The following is a 21,260-nucleotide window of genomic DNA, read 5'->3' as shown; positions in this document are numbered from 1 at the left end:
CTAACTCTCGCATCCTTGTCTTTCCTTGTGGAAGCTGAGATACAATCTCAGAAGTTCTCCTGTTTTTACAAAATGGGCTTTATCCTTGTATAATTTTGTCAGTCAGAGATCATGTTTTGACCAGAGCCGCGTCATTAGTAGGGAAACAGAAATCCCTTAAGAGAAGAGATTGTTAGATGCTGCATCAGGAACACAATAGTTAGGCATTCTGTATTTTCCACAAACTGAAACTAAACTGCTGTGTGAATTTAACAAGAAAAAGCTACATGCAGTCATAGGCAATGCATGGGGAGGCAAGTTGGTTCACGTGTCTCCCCCCAGATTTTTGCCAGGGTTTGCTGGCCCTGCTTGTCATATAGTGTGGCTGCCGCCCCCCCCCCGCCCCCCAAAATCATACCTCAGCTGCTGGAGCTGGCAAGCTGGGAGCTGTGGCCACTGGGTAAGGCGGCAGCAGCAAACATCTGGGAGCTGCGGGGAGAGGCTGCTGAGGGTGGAGGGGGGTTGTAAGGGGCCGTGACTTAAGCTGTTGGGGAAGAAAACATTTAAATTGTGCCCCCTTACTATCTGCAGGCACTAGTCATCTCTGTATGCAGTAAAAAGAAAAGGAGTACTTCTGGCACCTTAGAGACTAACCAATTTATTTGAGCATAAGCTTTCGTGAGCTACAGCTCACTTCATCACATGCTGTAGCTCACAAACGCTTATGCTCAAATAAATTGGTTAGTCTCTAAGGTGCCACAAGTACTCCTTTTCTTTTTGCGAATACAGACTAACACGGCTGTTACTCTGAAATCTGTATGCAGTAGTTACTACACAGTATTTTCTGTTATAACCTGTTTTCAGCCTCTCAGATTTATCGGACTAACATTCCCGGTTGACATTTTTTGTGCTTGGTCTCTACTGGAAGGGGATATTTTTATATCTATGAACATAAATGGTTCAGCCATCCTTAAGTGAAAGGAAAGCATATGTGGGGAGAGGGATGCCCTGACATTAGCACCCCTCTTCCCCCCCCCCCCCCGCCCCCAACGCACAGCAAGCAGAAGGCTCCCGGGAGCAGCTCCAAGGCAGAGGACAGGAGCAGCACATGGCAGTGGGGGAAGGAACAGCTGAACTGCTTGGCAATTGATAGCCTGCTGGGCTGCTACCGCACAGGAAGCTTAGGGGAGCTGATAGGGGGCCTTCTGGTCCACCCTGGTTCCAAGCCCCCACCAGCTAGCTCCAATGAGTTGCTCTTTCTGCAATCAGTGGACAAAGCAGACGGCTGCCAAACAACGTTATAAGGGAACATTGCACAACTTTAAACGAGCATGTTCTCTAATTTTTCAGCAATTAAACAACATTAACCGGGACATTGTTAAGTGAGGAGTTACTGTATATAATCACCTACTATGCTTTCTGTGGGACTCCAACCTCGTTCAGTGTACGGGATGGATGGTGCTCAGAGAATTAAGGTTGTGTAGTTCATGAAGCTGTTTCTGTATAACCTGTACCTCGTTTGTTGCTGAATTTGGAAGATGAGTAGTTAAATCAAGCAGGTGATTGTGGGAAAAGAAAGGATGGTCTGGAAGTATGGGCAGTTGAATGCCAACCTGGAAAACTGAATTCTGTCCTGGTCACTGCCACTGAAAATTAGTGGACATTGTTGATATTTTTGGCTTTAATCTCTCTGTGCCTATTACTTATTTATAGAATAAGGATATTTCCCTACCTCTTAAGAGTATTGTGAAGAGAAGTTCATTAAAGTTTGTGAAGCAGTGAGATGATATTGTGGTGGGCGCCACAGAAAAGTCTGAGGAAATTAGGAATTCTCTACTCCGTATAGAATTTGGATGGTATGCAGTAAATATACTATGCCACGTGTTGAATAATGAACATCCTCCATCCTGTGCATTGAGTGAGGCAGGGTCCAGTAGAAAAAAGTCTCTTATTAAATAACTGTATACTATCTCAGCAATGTATATGCACAAAGGACGCAAATTAAGGTTGTGTGGGCAACATTTATTAACGTTCGAGTGCTTGACTTCACAAGTTTAAGTCTTATTGTGTAATTTCCTAGTCTTAAATATCAGCAAACAAACAAACAAAAAAGAAGCATGTGTGGATTCATACAAACTGAAAAAAAACAGAACTTCTAGCATGTGGAGAAATACTGACCATCCACATGGTTCACTGGCAGGATTGGAATCTTTAGATGCACAGACCTGTATCACTAGAGCTAATAGAGTGGAGTAACTGATAGCAGTAGCTGGCTTTTCTCTTTTGTGGATGAGACAATAAATGGGGTGGGTGGTTGAGGGCAGGGAAGGCACTTTGCCATTGGATTTCATGCTGTTTTCTAGGTAGCACAGGAACCCAGGGTTCTATTCCAGGTTCTGGGAGGGAGCATTATGTAGTAGTTACTGATGTTTCTTTCCCTGTCTAACACATCTGTCTCCTCTGCTGCTAACATGTATTCCAGTAGCCTTTTTCTGCCCCGTCCACCCCTCCTCATCCTGCTGTCTGTCTGTCTCTTTATTCCTCACACTTCATCCTGCCTAGATCCTGTTTCTTCATTTCTCTATTCTCTCACCAGCCTCTCTGCATCCCCCATCTCCTCACCCTTTTCATTCAGACAAGTAGTTTCCTCCTCCTTTTTGGTGCCAGCAGCAGAAGCATGCGAGCAGCTGCAAGAAAGTCTCCCTCCTTTGTTTCATTATGTGGCACCGCAGCAACCCCTAGTAGTTAAAAAGAGCAATCGCAGGGAAGGGCTTGCTCGGCCTTTGGCTGGAGCATGCTCAATACAGACAGAATATACCTGCCAAATTCTTAACAAGTCTCTACAGAGCAATGTATTTTTCCTTAACCTAATTCTGAGAAGTGACTGAACTGTTTTTGCTAAAATGTTCCCAGCAAAAAAAATTCAGCCTAAGGTATAGACACAGCTTGGAAAATTTCAGTCTAAAAGTTGAAGTTTTGGAAGTTACAAGTAATTAAAACACTGATTTCATGAAGGAAAATGTTAGGCAGCCTTAACTATAGGCATTACCATTAGTGCTGTCTAATTAAAAAAATAAATAGTATCAGGTAGTAGTTGCTGGAAACTTATATATGTATGGTATCTTATGGTACTGTGTATTAATCTGTGTGTGCCATGTAAACAGACTCCATAAGTCAATTACAAAAAGAGAAAGCTGAACAATGTATTTATATATTTGTGAAACTCACAACATATTGCAATGTTACTGTGGTTGAAGTGCAACACAATGCAAAAACATACACTAGTACATTTAATTATAAAATGAATTATTTCAGGAGAAAACTTATGTCATACAATGAGAAATTCTATATAAAATACATAGTAAAAAGATTATTAAAATATGTACTATTAATGCAACTCAGTGTATTTCTTGAGAAACATCTTGTGAATTACTATCATTACTGTGTGAGGTATTAGCACCTTGAAGAGGAACCAACTTGTTACCATATAGTGTGATTATAACATTAAAATACGAACCATAGGGAGAAGTAATTACTTGCCTTAGAGGAATGTGTGATCATGTAATTAGACCATGTCCTAATTCAAGAGGGGGCAGAGTTAAGGTTGTGTATACTACTTTAGCATTTCCTGACCTGTGTGTGACTAACCATATAACCTTAATGTCCTCTTAACATAGTTATTTTAATGGAATAAGTGTTAAATTATGTTTTACATGGTCACTTATTGTATCTGAATTGCCTGTAAAATTATTAGCCTTCATTGGCACATCTAAATCAGAATTTAATTATTACTGTCTAATTTCCATGAGGCCATGGGAGCAATGAAAATACATTTTTCACAGCACAATCTAGAAATCTTTTTTGTATCAGACTTTAGTTCAGCTTTATGTGTATATATAAAATATAAAGAAGAATAAAAAAGTCATCTCTAGGTATCTTCTTGATAAATTATTAGAGGAAAAAATGTTATGGTTAACTATTAGTTCTAGCTAAAAAAAATACATTGTATTAACTGGAAATTGTTTGGCAGGCAATTGTCCTTTGCTTTCGACTTCACTTCACAAAAGATAATATCACAAATAACACTGCTGCAGCTACAGTGCGACAAGTAGTTACTGTCGTTTTTGAGAGAGTGGTTTCTGAAGACGAACGATACAAAGGTAAATGTTTTCCTTTTGTTTATGTGTATTTTAACCTGTTTTCTAGAGCTGTATTTAAAAACACAGAAATAGTTACCTTGCCAGGATTCTGAAATATATAAATATATTGAAGAACACAAAGTTTCTAAATGCTGCAAAAATTGTAGGCATAGCTCATTCACTTTTGTTGGGTGGGATGCACTTTTACCCCTGTGTTTTCGCAGAATCTAATATAATGCATTCTTGATCCTGATTCATGATGAGATCCTCATGCCCTCTCCAGTCCCTTTATATTGCATAAACAGGCCAGAGTGGTGTAAAGCTCTAAAAGCTAGGACAGAATTTCCCCAATGCAGAGACTACAGAAAACAGCCTTAAGGCTAGGGTTTGCAAGGCAGTCATTGGGTGGAGGCTGGGGGTAAGATGGCCAGGTTGTGGCAGGACCACAGCAGGTAGAACTGTGGAGATTGAGTAGTTCAGTGACTCGTAGGTAACTAGGAACAGGCTGCTGTAATTTAGGAAAAACCCTAAAACTACATTATGTTGGAAGGCTGTGGAGTGGCCCAGAATTGGGTGAGCACAAAGGTGGCTTAAAGTTACCATGTCTCTTCCTTCTTCGGGCCATGAGTTCAGTGTTTCACAGCACAGAATCTTACCATGGGTCTCTTAGCACGGCTGTAATAGAAAAAAAAATTACTCTAGTGTTCCTGTTAATCTTGTTGTTCCGAAATAAAATAGGTTAAAATAGTATCTTAAGTAATCATTAATAAAAGTATATTTATATAACTTAGTCTTAGATCGTTTAGAGTAAATATCTTTAACTAAATTTTGTGAATATGAAGTAACTGACTAAGGAACCCCTATTTTAAAGGAATACTCATTAGTAATAATGAATAAAAATCTGACCTTTATTTTTGAAACTTCTTAGTGGAACAATTACCTGTTTGTGCAACTATTTGTCTTATAGGCATAGATACTTGCTTTTGAACATCCTTTTGTTCAAACTTTTTTTTTTTTTTTTTTACACAGATGTTATTGAACAACCAGTACCAGTTCCAGGAAACAGTAACAGAAGATCTGTCAGTACTCTGAAACCATGCGCTAAAGATGCGTATATGCTTTTTCAGGTATTGGTAGATATTTTTTAGGATTTGTGCTTAATAACTCTGCAGTTCTGAACAGTTGCTTTTTATTTCTGAAAAGCAGATGACGTTTCATAGCTGACGTTTTAATTTTTTTTTATAGTAGAGATGTGGGTCATGTGTTTACCAACAGATATTAAGGAATATTGTATTAGTAAAAGTTAAATATTTGGTAATTTTCCATTGCATAACTAAATTGTTGAAGAGATTATAGTAATTAAGCACTTGTGTGACCAACAGGATTTTACCAATACAGTATCATATTTTCTTAATTCAGTTTGATAGACAAATATGATAATCTATTAAGAGACTATTACACTAACACATAGCTTATTTTTAAACATTTCCTTTTGGATTCTATTTTTGCGCATGCAAGTCGTCTTTATGATAAAAGTGCACCTTGTTAGAAATCGTATGGACATCATGCCTATTATTAGAGCCCAGAGTTTTCAATCCTCCTTTTGTATGGTTATCAACAATTATGTATTCTTTCCCGGAGAAGTGATGGGAAACTGAAGATAAGGTGAATGTTGGGAGACGCTTAAAATAAGATGTGGAACTGGCTTATACTAATGACTCCATGTCAATAAGCATACTAATTTCAGGAGCTTGCTTTTTTAATTTTTGTTTTAACCAAATACTAGAAGCCAGATAAAACTAGAGTATGTTGCATTACCAATTACAATAACACTATGAAGTTTACAATGAAAATGGTCTATAGTGTGTGTTAGAGCAGTCAGAAGCTTGCTGATTTATCTAACCTGTTGATCAAGATGTTTTGTTTACTCCTGCTTTCAAAAGACTTATTTATATGCAGTATTTTTTTGTTCCTAACATCATATTAATCTTGTCCCGTATTTAGTATGTGTACATATGTATTTATATATTTAAGGGGAAAGTTAACTTCAGGTTGGAAAAGAATAGTTAATTACTCAGAAGGAAGAGAACTTATGTGATATTTGTTTCTCAGGATCTTTGCCAGTTGGTTAATGCTGATGCTCCTTACTGGCTGGTGGGTATGACAGAAATGACCCGGACATTTGGCCTTGAACTTCTTGAGTCAGTCCTCAATGATTTTCCTCAAGTGTTTTTACAAGTAAGTTATTTCATAAGGAGGTGGGGAGAAGAGCCCTTCGTTTTCATGGGAACATCCTTTCCATTGGGCCTCTCTCTCCTATTAAATATAACTTCTGAAAGTGAAAATTAACACACTTTTACATCAGAGTTTTAGTAAGATAAACTTTGACTATTTGAAAGTGGCTACAATTTTTAGTTTGTGCTTATTGGCATTCTGTTTATCCTTTCCTAAAAGATACAGTTGTCCTTTTTCTTTTTTCTGTGTAGAGCACACATCTCTGATTTTGTTCATTTGGGGGTATATGTATATATATTTGTGATTGTTTATATGTAAGTACATGCAATGTGTAATTCTCTATAAACCATAAATCTCTTCTTAAGTTTCCTTTGTCAAGGTGTGTGCCAAGCAATGACATTTTTTGTCCTTCTGCATGCTCGTTTGATGCTTTTGAAGTTATTCTTTCAGAATATGGAAGATATATTGTGGCATCACTGTTCCCACAGCAACCCTAACTTGGTCCCTCTTGCACAAAACTGTAGGAACCATTATTTTTTAATTTACATGACTTTGGTGCATGGAAACACTCAATCATAACCTTGCAGTAATCCATTTAATAGAGACTTGGCAAATTCAGAAGCAAGGTATATGTCATGTATTGGTAGATTAGTTTAATTTACCAACCACAGGGAAAAGGAATGTAGTGTGTTTTATCATGTTTTCCTTCCTGCATGCCTCCTTTCCATTCCCTCAGCACATAACTTACATCAACATTTATATTACTTCTGAATTAGGCCACATATATGTTCATAGTACTAAGATGCATTCTAAATATGAAGAATGTATTTTTTTCTATAAAATCAAATAATCAGGAATTGGACAGAGAATAATAACTGACATCTTTCCATGTAACATCATCATCTCCAATGTTTTAATTTCCATTTTCTCAACTATTGGATTACCTAAATAAAAATGGTTATGGCTATAGGCTTAGGTACTGATAGCTACTAAAGAAAGTCTCCTTTTAAATCCTGGAATTGATGATTATTTTAATTTTATGTAACTCATTAACATTTTTTTTTTCTTTACAGCATCAAGAATTTAGTTTCCTCCTTAAAGAGAGGGTTTGCCCTCTTGTGATAAAGCTATTCTCCCCAAATATCAAGTTCAGACAGGGTTCCAGCACATCATCCTCACCTGCACCAGTGGAAAAACCATATTTTCCTATCTGCATGCGCTTGCTGAGAGTAGTCTCTGTTTTGATCAAGCAGTTTTACAGTTTGCTGGTAAGAATATGTTCAAGTATTCCTTTCACAGATCTACACTCATGGGTGTATGCATGCACTCTGCACCATGATGTGTTAGGTGCTTATAAATGTCAACTTACTAATGGTTACAGCTGTAAACACTTTCAGTATAGTTTTCAGTATTTACATGTTCATGAACTGTTTTGTGTTTGTGGACAATACAACCATCCTTATTCAAATGGAATAGACTCAAACTTTAAGATCAGAAGGGACCATCATGATCACCTAGTCTGACCTGCACACAGCCTCTCCCACCTATTCCTGTAGTGGGCCCATAAATTCTGGTTGAGTTACGGAAGCCCTCAAATCTTTATTTTGAAGACTTCACGTTACAGAGAATCTACCATTTACTCTAATTCAAGCCAGCAAGTGGCCTGTGTCTCATGTTGCAGAGGAAGGTGACCCTCCCTCTCCCAGACTCTCTACCAACCTGACCTGGGGAAAAATTCCTTCACATTCCCAAATAGGGTCATCAGTTAGACCCTTAGCACGTGGGCAAGGCCTGCCAGCTAAACATCTGAGAGAGAATTCTCTGTAATAACTCAGAACCTTCCCCCTCTACTGTCCCCTCTCCAGCTGTTGCACATATTTGCTAATAGCAGTCATGGAAGGGCCATGTGCCATTCTAGGCAAGCTCAATGTACCATTCCCTCCATAATCTTAACAAGCTCAGTCTTAAAACAAGTTAGTTTTTTGCCTAGTATATATGGAATTCCTTCTCATAAGTAAGGATTTACACACTTACACAGTCAGATATGGAAAGTACTGCTGGCTTTTCCTGGGTCCAGAACAAAATCAGAACAGTAAAAGTAAAATAAAATATTCCCTCAGGTAAAAGTGTTCAGGCAACTAAATTTAATGTATGTGCAGGAAGGAAGAAAGAAGGAATTGGTTCTGCAGTGTTCTGAGTTGTCATCTCCTGATGTCATACAACATTCAAACTTATTCAAAATGACTGCCATCTCCCATTACTTTTAATGTGACTGAAACTTTGCTACTCTCAGTAAAGAAAACAGCTCTTTCCCTAAAGCCCTGGGGAAATGAGGGTGCTCAAATAAAGATGGCAGCAGTTTTTCAATGGGACATGAGCCATGCTACTATCAGTGAAGATGGCTGCTCTCTGTTCTCAAAATGTGAGTCAGTTGGAAGCATTAAAACATCAGAGGGAAAATGTGTGTAAGAAGATGTGGGAGAAAAGACTAAAGAGGAGTGTGGAGAACAGAAAGTTGGGTGCTGCAAGGGAGAGATGAATGAATAATCACTCCATCCTACGGAGACTTCCCCCCCATCCCCTTCCAAGAGGATATCAGGGACAGGAGAACTAAACCACCCTGTGACAGGTGCAACTTACCACTCTGGCACCTCCTGCTGGCTGTCAGGGAAATGAGCTCTGCTTGTCTGGGCGCCCTCCTCTGATGGTGTCTTGCCACTGTCACTTTTGTTCCAGGATCCACGCTACTCCCAGGACTGTAGCGTCCTCTTCAGTGACACTGTCCTCCTGCTGTGCCACACTCTGTGTTCTCCCCCCTTTCAGGGGACCTGCAATCTCTGTCCAGCAACTCCCTCAATGGCAACTGCAGTCCATTGTCTTGGGGCCGCTTCCCAGGCAGCTCCAGCACCCTCTTCTGTCCTTACCTTAGGGCCTCAGTTTGCAGGTTCTAATAGCCAGCCAGGAGCTCTCTCTAGATCCCCTGGTCCCAGCTTACTGCACTGCTCTGTCTCAGGTGCTGGCACTCCTCCTTCCTGCTAGGAGCTTGGTCTTCTCCCTTCAAGCTCCAGTCAGTTACTGAACTCTGCTCTGCCCTGCAGCCCTTCTTATATGAGCCTGTCAGGCAGGCCATGATTGGCTGCTCCTCTCAGCCCCTTTTTAATTGGCTGTTTCCAGCACAGTCTCCATAGGGCTGCTTTTAACCCCTTTTCTGCAAGTGAGGGGCAGCCATCCCATCATACACCCCTAAAGAAACTGTTGCTTATGCCTTCTCTTTGCTTCATCCTTGCCCATTTCCCAGCTAGAGGATGTTAGAAGAAGGTGGAATTTAAACCACCTAAAGAACTTGTATTAGTAAGTCAGGCTGTCTCCTATAGTTGCTGTTTTTGAGGGAGTTGTATTCTGTCCTTAAACTATTTCCCTGTAAAGTCCTTGTGAAAATTATTTACTTTTTTTAAATAAAAGTTGTTTCCTAATAGACATCAGTAGAACAAACAGATGTATGATATAGAGAAATGTGTTACTTCTAATACTACAGAGATTTGTAAAGGGAGAGATGTTGGGAGGGATCTTTGTTTGCTCCTCCCAGCACCCAATCCCCATTAACCTCAACTAATGCTGTTTGTTCAGCAGCAAATACTTTTCCCTTATCAGACCTCCATGAAGAGAATCACAGCTCTCACGAAAGCTTATGCCCAAATAAATTTGTTAGTCTTTAAGGTGCCACAAGTACTCCTAACTCTTGATGTTTTTCTTTCTGCAGTTCTGACACTTGACTCATGCTTCAGTTTATTTAAATCCTTTGATTTATTAGCACCTTATGTTTATGAAGATTTTGCAAAAAATTGGATAAGGTAAAGGACTTACAAGATCAGGGTGAGAGTACAAAGTCCCTTACCCTGGAGTTGTTAAAGATTTCATACTCCATTGTGAAATAGAAATCCTGGAGAAAAATATTAACTCTTGAAATATGAGGCTGACTGTTAGGTTCTTCAATGTTTTCTGGTAGTCCTAACTCCTGTGATATTTTTCCTTTTAAATTTTGTTGGGGAAAAAAAGGATAGTTGAGAAGCTTGAGACACCTGTACCTAAAGTTTGAAATACCTAGTACTTGAATTATTTTAGTCTTTTGTGATCTGATATTTTTTTAATTGCTTGGTCTCATTCCTCATTTGAAAATATAAGTAAAATGAATGTAGGCTCAGAGATGAAGAGAGATTTAGGAATCATTCATAAAGAGTTAATAATTGAAATATGTATGTATTTACAAAGGGCTTTAACTAAGAGCTGGGATAAAATAGCCACTTAAGAAGTTAATGGTGAGGAAAAAATTTACATGAAAAATGGGCCACAAATGTAATACATACATGTAGCTGAGTCAGCTTATGTTGTATACTTTTGAATTTGTAGTTCTTTATTAAAGAAAATTGCAAAGAATAAACATATTCAGTATTATGTGAGAGCTCTGAAGCTGTATGCAGAGGTCTAAATGAAAATACAGGTATATGAGTAGAAGGGAGAGAGGAATCCCTTTCTAATGGAACTTAGCTGGTACAGCCCTATTCTTCATGGCAGGTGCCCATGTTGTGTAAAAGCACACAAATCTAAAACCCTTGTTAACTCTTAGATTTCACGAATTTAATTTCCATGGAAATGGAGTTATCATCTAATGGCTAGTAGATGGGTCAGATTTTAAAGCATGTTGATGGAGCAATGAAAGGAAGCTGGTTCTGGTATTGCCATTGCCTATGCTAAACCTGTTAATGTTTATGAAAGGTAGGAGATTAAATTCCCTTTTAAAAAAATATCCCCACATATTTTCACTTCTGTATATAATGTAGGGGGGAGGGCAAGGCAGGCAAATGTGGCCTTCTTTGGGTACCACATAAACCAATTCAATCTGCCATGGACTGAGTTCCCAGTGACTAAACCAGAAATTCCACGTCTCACTGAGTAGTGGAGATATGCTAGATAATCACTGGAATGAAAAAGAGTATCCATAAAGAAGTAATATCCATCTGGTTCTGCTGCCTTGCAGCCCGTTCTTGGTTGAACAAAAGCTAGAGGAGGAAACTCTGAACCCAATATGCAGTGGAGAAAACAGGCAGGTGTTACTGTAACTTAGCTCTGTCTTCTGGCATCTCCCCAGCATCTGTGCTGGCTTCTAGACATTTTGGTCCCCAAGGCTTTTGGTTGAGTCATTACTGCTGAGAGGACAGGCTTTGGTTCTAAAGCAAGCATCTGCCTCTCTATTTTTGATGCTTAGGCCTACACGCCAAAGGTTTGGGTGTGATGGTCGCCCTCTTCAAACTCTCTTATTGGAGTATCAGGACAATGTGCACTGGTATGTCAAATGGCCTAAAGGAGGTCAGTGACCTTAGAAAGTCTGCGGTCGTGGATTGAAAGCTGGAGAAGTTTGACTTTTATGTGGCCACTCTTTTTGGCACAGACTCTCTGCACGACATGCATTACTGCTTTTTTGGCAAAGAAAAAACAAACAAGACTGCCATGACCACGTTGTGGGTTTTGCAGTCAAAAATTCACTAGCATCCAAATTCTAATGTTCTGTTGCAACATCTTAACATTCTTAAACACAGATGTCTTCATAGGCTTTGCCCTCTATAGTGGATGAGTGATGGATGCATTCCAAAGGACTTTCTTTATGGAGAACTTGTGGATGCTCCAAGACCACTGGGATGACCTAGGCTTGAGGTCAAGGACATTTGCAAGCGGGATTTGAAAACTTTCAACATTGACACTAAAAAAGAAAAGGAGGACTTGTGGCACCTTAGAGACTAACCAATTTATTAGAGCATAAGCTTTCGTGAGCTACAGCTCACTTCCTCAGATGCATATCGTGGAAACTGCAGCAGGCTTTATATATACACAGAGAATATGAAACAATACCTATTCCCACCCCACTGTCCTGCTGGTAATAGCTTATCTAAAGAAAAGGAGGACTTGTGGCACCTTAGAGACTAACCAATTTATTAGAGCATAAGCTTTCGTGAGCTACAGCTCACTTCCTCAGATGCATATCGTGGAAACTGCAGCAGGCTTTATATATACACAGAGAATATGAAACAATACCTATTCCCACCCCACTGTCCTGCTGGTAATAGCTTAACAGCAGGACAGTGGGGTGGGAATAGGTATTGTTTCATATTCTCTGTGTATATATAAAGCCTGCTGCAGTTTCCACGATATGCATCTGAGGAAGTGAGCTGTAGCTCACGAAAGCTTATGCTCTAATAAATTGGTTAGTCTCTAAGGTGCCACAAGTCCTCCTTTTCTTTTTGCGAATACAGACTAACACGGCTGCTACTCTGAAACCTGTCAACATTGACACTGCAAGCTGAGAAGAGGTAGCTAGCAACAGGTTACACCGGAGTGCTGCTCTGCATCATGGAGTCAAAGAGGTTAATGGGAGGTGGTTGAGAGGGAAAGTGAAGAGAGCAAAGAGGAAAGCGCAGCAGGTCTTGAGCACCAAGCATGCTGGTTTCATTTTCTGGCTCTGCGCCTTATACCTGCACCATCCGTGACAAGGACTATCATTCGAGAACTGGAGTTTTTAGCCACTCACAATGCTGCAGCATGATACATAGCAACTGACCTGCTTTGGTGCTTACACCACATTAATCTTTTGAGACTGACAGTTATCTAATAAACGGAAAAAGATTCTGTTCACTGGTCTGTGAACAGTTAGGAACCATCGGTCCACTTCAGCGTGAAATTGCTTGTCTAGCTCTGGCGTATACCTGAGACTTCAGAGGAAGGTGAAACTCCCCAATTAATGTTTCCTGCCATTTTTTTTCCTAAAAATTGTCATGGGAGAGCAAGAAGTACGGTGCAGTCACAGTAGGTTTGGTTAGCTTATACCCTGAAGTATGAAGCTTATCAATTACTTATTTTATTACTATAGCACACAAAGGCACTAATTGGGATCAGCAAGGCCCTGTTGTGCTAGACACTATATAAAGGCGTGGGTAGATGTGGTCCCTGCCCCCCAAAGAAGTTACTGATTTAAAGCACGATGTAGGAAGATGTGCATATTGCAGAAGGGAGGATAATGGAAATACATGTACATAATTACATAGGCTTTCAGTGTGCACAATTTGATGGTTCAAAGTCATCTGAACGCTTTAAAATTATTTTTCTATCAAACAGTCCATTCATCCTACAAGAAAATAACCCTGGGATCACTGCCTAGTATGATATTTTATCATATTTGTTTTTCCCCTTCTGAATAGATTATTCCCAAATTCCTCTGTCCTTACAATTATTAGTATTTTTGTTTGTTTTTAAGTCTCCACAGTTCCCTTCGATGAAGGGTCTTCTGCATAAGCCCTGCCTCATGGGGTGCCTGTTTCTTATGAGGCTAGAAGGCTGCAGGACTGAAAGAATTCTTACCATTTCAGCTACTGTCCAAGGAGCAGAGAAAGTGTTGTCAGGTGTTTGGTGCAAGATAGTGGAAAGTCCAATGCTCAGTTACAGAGTTGTATGCTCTGATTATCACTAAGTCCAGTCTGCGAAGGTGCTCTGGAGCCTGCCCATTACTGCAGAATCTGCTAATTACTGAGCTACTCCCCATTCCCACACTCTCCCACCTAACAGTGAGTCTCCCAACCCCACCAAACAGGAGTCGAGAACTGCTAACATAGTCAGGATTTCTGGGACTGAGTAAACAGACTTGTGCTAGCTCTGCTTGAACTAGTGCACTAAAATACTTGTGTGATGTTGCAGCTTGGGTAGTTAACCTCAGCTGCTGCCCATCCTGCAATATCAACGTTACTATGTTTAGTGCACTAGCTTAAGCGCAGTTAGCTTGAGTCTGTCTATTCAGGCAGTTTCCAGCTGCCACACACGCACACGCCTCTTGGTGCTGCTAACATTGATGCTGCTGCTGATTCTCTCTTTCTAGAGGATGTTGGGGGTGGTCTTAAGGATCTCCTGCCTCTTGAAAATTCCATGAAAGGTTTCATCCCACATGGCAGGGGTGGCCAACCTGTGGCTCCGGAGCCACATGTGGCTCTTCAAAAGTTAATATGTGGCTCCTTGTATATAGACTGACTCCAGGGCTGGAGCTATAGGCACCAACTTTCCAATGTGCAGGGGGGTGCTCACTGCTCAACCCCTGGCTCTGTTACAGGCCCTGCCCCCACTCCACCCCTTCCTGCCCCCTCCCCTGAGCCTTCCATGACCTTGCGCTCCCCCCCTTCCCATGAGCCTCCTGCACGCCATGAAACAGCTGATCGGGAGGTGCAGGGAGGGAGGGGGAGGCGCTGGTTGGCGGGACTGCTAGTGGGCAGGAGGAAGCTGGGGCTCCTTCTCTGGCTCAGGTTGGCCACCCCTGTCACATGGTCTCTCAAGAGAGGATAGGCTGCCGGGGGTTGTGTTGCCAAACTCCTGGTTTGTAAAGGGCTATAGGGTGAGCTTGGTTAGTGCCCTTACCTCCGACCCCTCGAAACTTCTGCTGTGGTGCTGCTAGTTTACACTTTTCATATATGTGTCTTTATCCTTTTTAAATTCCATTAAACTATTTGTCTGAATGTTTTCCTGTGACATTTAATTTCAGAGATTGAGTGTACATTGTGTAAAATATTTCCTGCCAATCAATGTCTGACATTTGACATATCTAATGAGAGATAAGTACCTTAATTTGCAGATATGATCTGTAGGAACAGGGCTTCAGATTGGGAGAAAAAGATGGTGTGCTCCAGTTTGTTCTCACTTGCTTGTTCCTTTTAATTTTAACCAGTAGTTGTGAGACATGAGGTAACTATAACCATCTTTTTCCCACCTACATTTTTCAAGCATGGGTAGAAATGAAACATCAGAGTTTGGATTGACAACCATCTTCCCATGCGTGTTTTTTTTTCTTTACGTTAAAGGTCTTGGATAGCTATTTTATCTTGATTCTTAATTCAGTTAAAGCTGTTTGGGATCCTTCTTGCACCAATTTCACACATTTTGGGTTGAGAACAGTTGTTTCTTACTTCAGTGTTAATAATTCAGTGAGAGGGTTTCTGACTTGTACTCTTCAAACTGGCTAGAAGCAAAAGAACTCAGATGTCTGTTAAAGCTATTTGTGCTATAAAACTCTGTTCTTTCACGAAAGTGATTAACTTTCAGTTGCTGTTGACCTCTCCAGCCTTTAAATAAGCCAAACTAACAGGGACTTGTTCTATAATATTCTTTAAAACTTTGTTTAGAAATGGCTGTAAGGAATTTAACTTCTTTTAAAGTCTTTGGATGTACAGTATGTGCTTGACACGCCAGCACTCCTGTGATCATTGGTATCTGTTTTTTTGCAGGGAAAGTATTTTTTTTTCTTATTGTTTACAGGAATTATAAACCCTATGCCAAGCAGAATGACCCTGTATGTGCCAGGGATAGTGGCACTTGCTGATATAATAGATGCTTAGGGCTGAGACGACACATCGTTTTTTTTCTTTTTATGACTATAACCTGTTTCTTTAGAAAAAAGAAAAGGAGTACTCGTGGTACCTTAGAGACTAACCAATTTATTTGAGCATAAGCTTTCGTGAGCTACAGCTCACTTCATCGGATGCATGTAGCTCACGAAAGCTTATGCTCAAATAAATTGGTTAGTCTCTAAGGTGCCACAAGTACTCCTTTTCTTTTTGCGAATACAGACTAACACGGCTGTTACTCTGAAACCTGTTTCTTTAGGTAACAGAATGTGAGATTTTCCTGTCACTGCTAGTGAAGTTTCTGGATGCAGACAAACCACAATGGCTAAGAGCTGTTGCAGTGGAATCTATCCACAGGCTTTGTGTGCAGCCCCAACTATTAAGGTACGATTATGCCATATTTCGCTTTATGTATTAAAAGAAGAGATCATATTTATCTGTAGCAAAAAAAAACAGTTTCTTTTTGCTAAGCATTTAGGGACTTGAAACCAATATAATCTGCAGGATGGAGTGTTTGTTGAAGTGCAAGGGAATATTTATTGTCCATTGAGCACTGAGCCATTATTAACAAACTTGTTTGGTTTAATGCCTTGAAACTTAAATATTTGTTCCAGAATTTAAAGATTTTTATCAGCTCAGCCTATAAATAGTCCAGCCAGAATAAGGAAGCATTTAACCGTACTATACATGCATATTCATTTAAATAGCTGGCTTTAAAAATGTAGTTTTTACTTTTTAATTTGTTGACTACATGCTCAGAAATGTTTTTAAACACTTTACAGGTCCTTTTGTCAATCCTATGATATGAAACAGCATTCTACCAAGGTTTTCCGTGACATAGTAAATGCACTGGGATCATTCATCCAGTCGCTTTTTCTTGTACCAAGCACAGGAAACACTTCAACGACAGTAAACCAAACTGGTAAAGGCTTTTTGTATTTTTTATTTCAAGTAATTTCCTAATAATTTCTTATAATAGTCAACAATATATTTGTGAAAATCTGAGGTTTACTTATTTGATACAATTCTCAGTATAAATTTAGCGCTCGTGAAAGTGAGAAACTAGCTTGAGCCAAGAGAAGGGTAGAGCTGTGCAAGCTTGTCCAGACTGTATTGTCAATATTCCTTTATTTTTCATAGTGCTATGGTCTGATGATTTGTTGCAATGGGTACTTCAGACTACTTGCAGCTTGGCGGCAGAACCAGACCTTTCGGTCTCTGGCAGCAGGGAGATGCCCTGACACCTGAAGTTCACTGCAGTTTTAGCTGCCTCCCTTGTGTCAGCCAGACCCCATCCTGCTACAGAGTTTTTCTAAGGGAAATTGCAAACTGCAGTTCAAATTTCTGACTGTCAGAAGTTTGGCCCAATAATGTGATTGTCAGATTCCCAGCTGTGTCCTGGGAAGACTTTTGCCTTTGGGGAGACCTTTCCTCTCTGCTTTGCTTCTCCTTCTGAGTTGTTTGCAGCAACTGATGCCTCCGTGGCCTTTAGGGAGAGATCTGGGCCTAGAAAGGCAAAAGGGAAAGGTCTTGGTGATGAGCTCGGCCTTCTCTGTGGGCAGAGTGCAGTTTTTCCCTCCTTGGCTTAGTCCAGGCAGGGTTGTCTCTGCCTCCCTCTCTCAGGCATGAAAGGAGGCAGACAGGCAGGATTTGGAATAGATTGCTTTGGGGGCAAGTAACTCCCCCACTTCACTCTCCAAGAGGGGAGTGGCAATGGATGAGTGTGGCATCAGATGGTAAATCACACTTAAGTCCCTGGAGTCTGCACCAGCAGCTATGCTTCTCACTGTGGAGCTCAGTCACTACTTCTCCCTCAGCACACCTTGGGTTTCAGATGAAAGGCAGCGGGTACCAGAGAGTTCAGTAAGGGGCCTTTGGGTCCTACTTCCTCTCCTTGCTGTGACCTTTATAATAGGATCCTCCTCCCCCTAGGGATCTTTACTCAGCTGCTACACTGAGACCTTCAGGGGAAGCATAAACTTATCTGGCACATGTGGCAAACAGTTTCTGAGAAATATCTTATCTAAGAAACCCAATAAGAGGCCCTCTGCTGGGGAGGGAAGACAGTAAATCCCACCTCTTTGAGAGCGAAGAGATTGCTAGCCAATTTGAGCAATGTCTAAACTCAATTTCACTCCCCCATCAGAAGCAGGATTATAGGGGACAAATTTCCAAAGGGGATATGCATAAACAAAAATAGCTCACAGTTCACCTGCTTACCTTCATAGAGTACAGCAGGGTGGATAATCCTCAGTACCTGGTTCACCTACTCAGTTTTACAGCGTGCAGTAGGATGAATAATCCACAGTGCTTGGTTCACTTTGTCACCTTCATGGAGGTTAAACATTGCAGATCTATGCAGAAAAGACCAAGCCAAACATCTGTGCTGGTTCCTCTGGGTATACACACCCCACCCTATCTCACCCCACTTCCTGTTCAGGAAAGGGGAAAGCCAGTTGTGCAAATCAGAGTTAGGGGATCATATAAAATATACATTTAAAAAAACAAAACAAAAAAACCTCCATTTTCAAGCAGATTACTGAGTCTGGGCAAGCATCACCTCCACCCTTTCTCCTGGGCATGAAAGCTCTCAGATGGCATCAACCTGCAACAACAAAAGTAACTAAAAAATAAAACAAAATTAAGAAGAGTCATTTGATGCCCTCCACATGCTTTCATGAGCAGTATTAACATGAGTGGACAGTGTTGCAGGTATGGTCCCTCTCGACCTAAAAACCCCATGGCCAAAGGTCTTGTCCCTGAAAAAGATAGTGGGACACACATCTGCTTCATAAGGTATGTTATGGGGCTTTCGTCAGTGAGATCAGTTGGTCAGGTAAATAAATTCTTCTTCGAGTAGTGTCCCTATGGGTGCTCCCCTGTAGGTGTATCTGCGCCCCTTCGCCTCTAATCTGAGATTTTAGGTAACAGTGTCCATTCAGCTGCACATTCGTTGTCCCTCCCTGGTGATCTGCCTCAAGGCTACGAACACACCTCAGTTCCTTCTTGACCACCTTTGGCCTTGAATGGAGTGAGCAGTTGTCAATTCATTCTCTGCATCATTAGCATAAGTAATAGTTGTTGGTTTTGATTCTTTTGTTCTTCTTAATAGTTAGTGTTTTGTTACCCTGTTGGGTTACAATAAAAGAAGAAAAAGACCTTTGGTTTACATTTTCTCCTTTTTGGGGGGGGCTTTTCTTCTGTCAGGGATGTCTAGAAGATATTCCAACTTTTCAGTTTAAAACAAAAAGAGGAAGAAGAGGAAAGAACATCTCTTCTGCATTCTTCCCTGCGTACCCAGTGAAGAGTCTGACAATGACCAGGAGGATGTAGTTTCCCTGGTCTGTCACTGTGGCCCGCTGTCACAATACAAGGGACCTCCTCAGTTCCGTCTAGCAATCATGGTACGGTCCTCCTTGGTCACCCCTCCCCTACACCTCCTCCCCCATGCCCATATTGGGATCCTTGAGCAACGTACAGATCCTATACTTCGCAAGCATTTAGTCTCTCAGAGAATCTGCCAGACAGTCTCCTACAGCGTCATTGTCCAGAGCCCCTAAGCCAGGGGAGGAGGAAGCTTTGGAAGAACAGGAGGAAAAAGGGGAAGGTACCCCTCCAGCAAACTTCTCCTCATCTTCACCAGATGAGACTGAAATGCCCTCCCACCCATTACTAACTGATGATTTTAAGAACTTTCAGATTCTTACCAAGAGGGTGGTGGATGAGTGCTACGGGAGGTAAGACAACTAGTGGATATTTTCCACACTACCTCCTCATCCAGTGTTGCCCTCCCAATTAATGAGGTGATTCTAAATCCTGCCAAAGTCATCTGGCAGTAACCAGCCTCCATCTCACCAACCTGCAACACAGCTGACAAGAACTACATCCCTGCCAAAGAGGCAGATTTTTTGTTTCAGCATCCACAACCCAACTTGATTGTAGTGGATGTGCTTAATGCACATGGCAAATAACATCATGCTAAGTTGACCCCTTACGATCGGGTTTGGATCAGGTTATATCTCTTTGGGGGGGAAAAGGCATGTTCGTCAGATACATGGCAGTTTAGAGTCACGAACTACCAAGCTGTCACGGCCAAATATGATTTTATTATTTATGAAAAACTCAGTGAGTGTGTGGAACATCTGCCAGAGGTGCAAAAGGAGCAGTTTCAGGCCATTGTGAGAGAGGGCCAGTTAGTAGCGAGAATTGCACTACAGACAGCAATGGATGCAGCCAATACAGTGGCCTTCTTGGTCTCCACAGTGGTGGTAATGAGGCAGGCATATGCAGCTGCGTGGGGCACCTGAAAATTTGGGGCACCCCGGGTCTTAGTGTCCACCCTTCCGCTTCTTCCTATCCCTGTTCTGACTCTTCCTGCAGGCTCCCACCACAGCTGGCTGCTGCAGCCTGATGAGTCTTCCTCCAGAGGGGATCTTGTACTTAAAAGTGAAAAAGCCTTCCAGACCTATTAGCACAACACTGAAACTGTTAAAGAGCCATTCAAGTGGTAATGAAGCCATTTAACAGGCATTTGCCAACCCCCAGTATATTGTCAGCTTCTGAATTTATTGACAAAAAAGTTGTGCATTACTGTAATATTTACTCAGAACATGTTAGTCTACAGAACCTTAGTTTAAAATTTGCTTTAAAAATATTTCATTAGTGTGTTGCTGAAGATAAAATCACACCTCTAAAAAATCCTTACATAGATTTTTAGGTGCACAATCTGAGTATTCATCTTTAGCCTTAAATGCTTGGATCTTCAGAGATACAGTTTTTTAAATAAATCCTTCAAAAGACAACCCTTATCTAAAATACACATGCAAGCTCGGGCTGCTGTCAGGCTTAGGGACACCAGTTTAATAATACTGCATAGGACCCCATAAATCCTAAGGATGGCCCTGGAGGCAGGCTTCCTGGTTACTCCTTTCAGGATTGCTCAAGGAGCTGTAGACAACGGTGGAAGATCTCCCATTTGAAGGACCCAAGCAGTTTGCAGATAAAACGGACTGCTCTCTCCACATCCTGAAGGATTCCTGGGCTACGTTAAGTTCCCTGGAAATCTTCACTGAGGGGCAAAAGAGGATACAGCTCTCAACCGCAGCACAGGTCATGACCGTCTCAGTACCTGCATCACAGCCCTATTACAAAGCACAGCACAAAAGGCCTAGAGTACAAAAGCGGAAGCAGTCAGCACCCCAATCAGTATTCTCTCATGCCCCCTCCGCTAAACGCTTTTGACAGCTACTCCTTGCAACGTCAGCTGCCTTCTACACACCTGTCATGTCCCTCTGGAAGTCACCTGGTCCTCTTTCATAACAACTGGGAGAGTATCACCTCTGACAGATGTGTCTTGGAGATTATTTCGAATGGTTACACCATTCAATTCATGTCCCATCCCCATTCTCCGTCCCTCTTCGGGGGGGTCCTTCTCAAGAGAACATTTACTTCACCAGGAAGTAGAGAATCTGTTATG

The 21,260-nt window shown here is 41.2% G+C and overlaps 1 protein-coding gene across 4 annotated transcripts in view; it reads left to right on the top strand.

Moving 5' to 3' along the window:
• Positions 1–21,260, top strand: part of MON2 (MON2 homolog, regulator of endosome-to-Golgi trafficking) — a 156,180-nt gene that overhangs the window by 37,551 nt on the left and 97,369 nt on the right. For all 4 annotated transcript variants that reach the window (XR_014709113.1, XM_084610419.1, XM_084610417.1 and 1 more), the window contains exons 5-10: positions 4,010–4,139; positions 5,148–5,245; positions 6,231–6,356; positions 7,427–7,621; positions 16,044–16,168; positions 16,567–16,706. Coding sequence is in view for 3 of the 4 variants with exons in the window: in XM_084610419.1 (XP_084466545.1) it covers positions 4,010–4,139; positions 5,148–5,245; positions 6,231–6,356; positions 7,427–7,621; positions 16,044–16,168; positions 16,567–16,706 (814 nt within the window). In the remaining variant the exon portion in view is untranslated. The remainder of the gene's footprint in view (positions 1–4,009; positions 4,140–5,147; positions 5,246–6,230; positions 6,357–7,426; positions 7,622–16,043; positions 16,169–16,566; positions 16,707–21,260) is intronic.

The sequence above is a fragment of the Lepidochelys olivacea genome (genome assembly GCF_965140295.1).
Source record: "Lepidochelys olivacea isolate rLepOli2 genome assembly, chromosome: 1".
Classification (NCBI taxonomy): Eukaryota; Metazoa; Chordata; order Testudines; family Cheloniidae; genus Lepidochelys; species Lepidochelys olivacea.
Note: the sequence above shows the minus strand (reverse complement) of the source record. Positions and strands in the feature narration are given on the sequence as shown.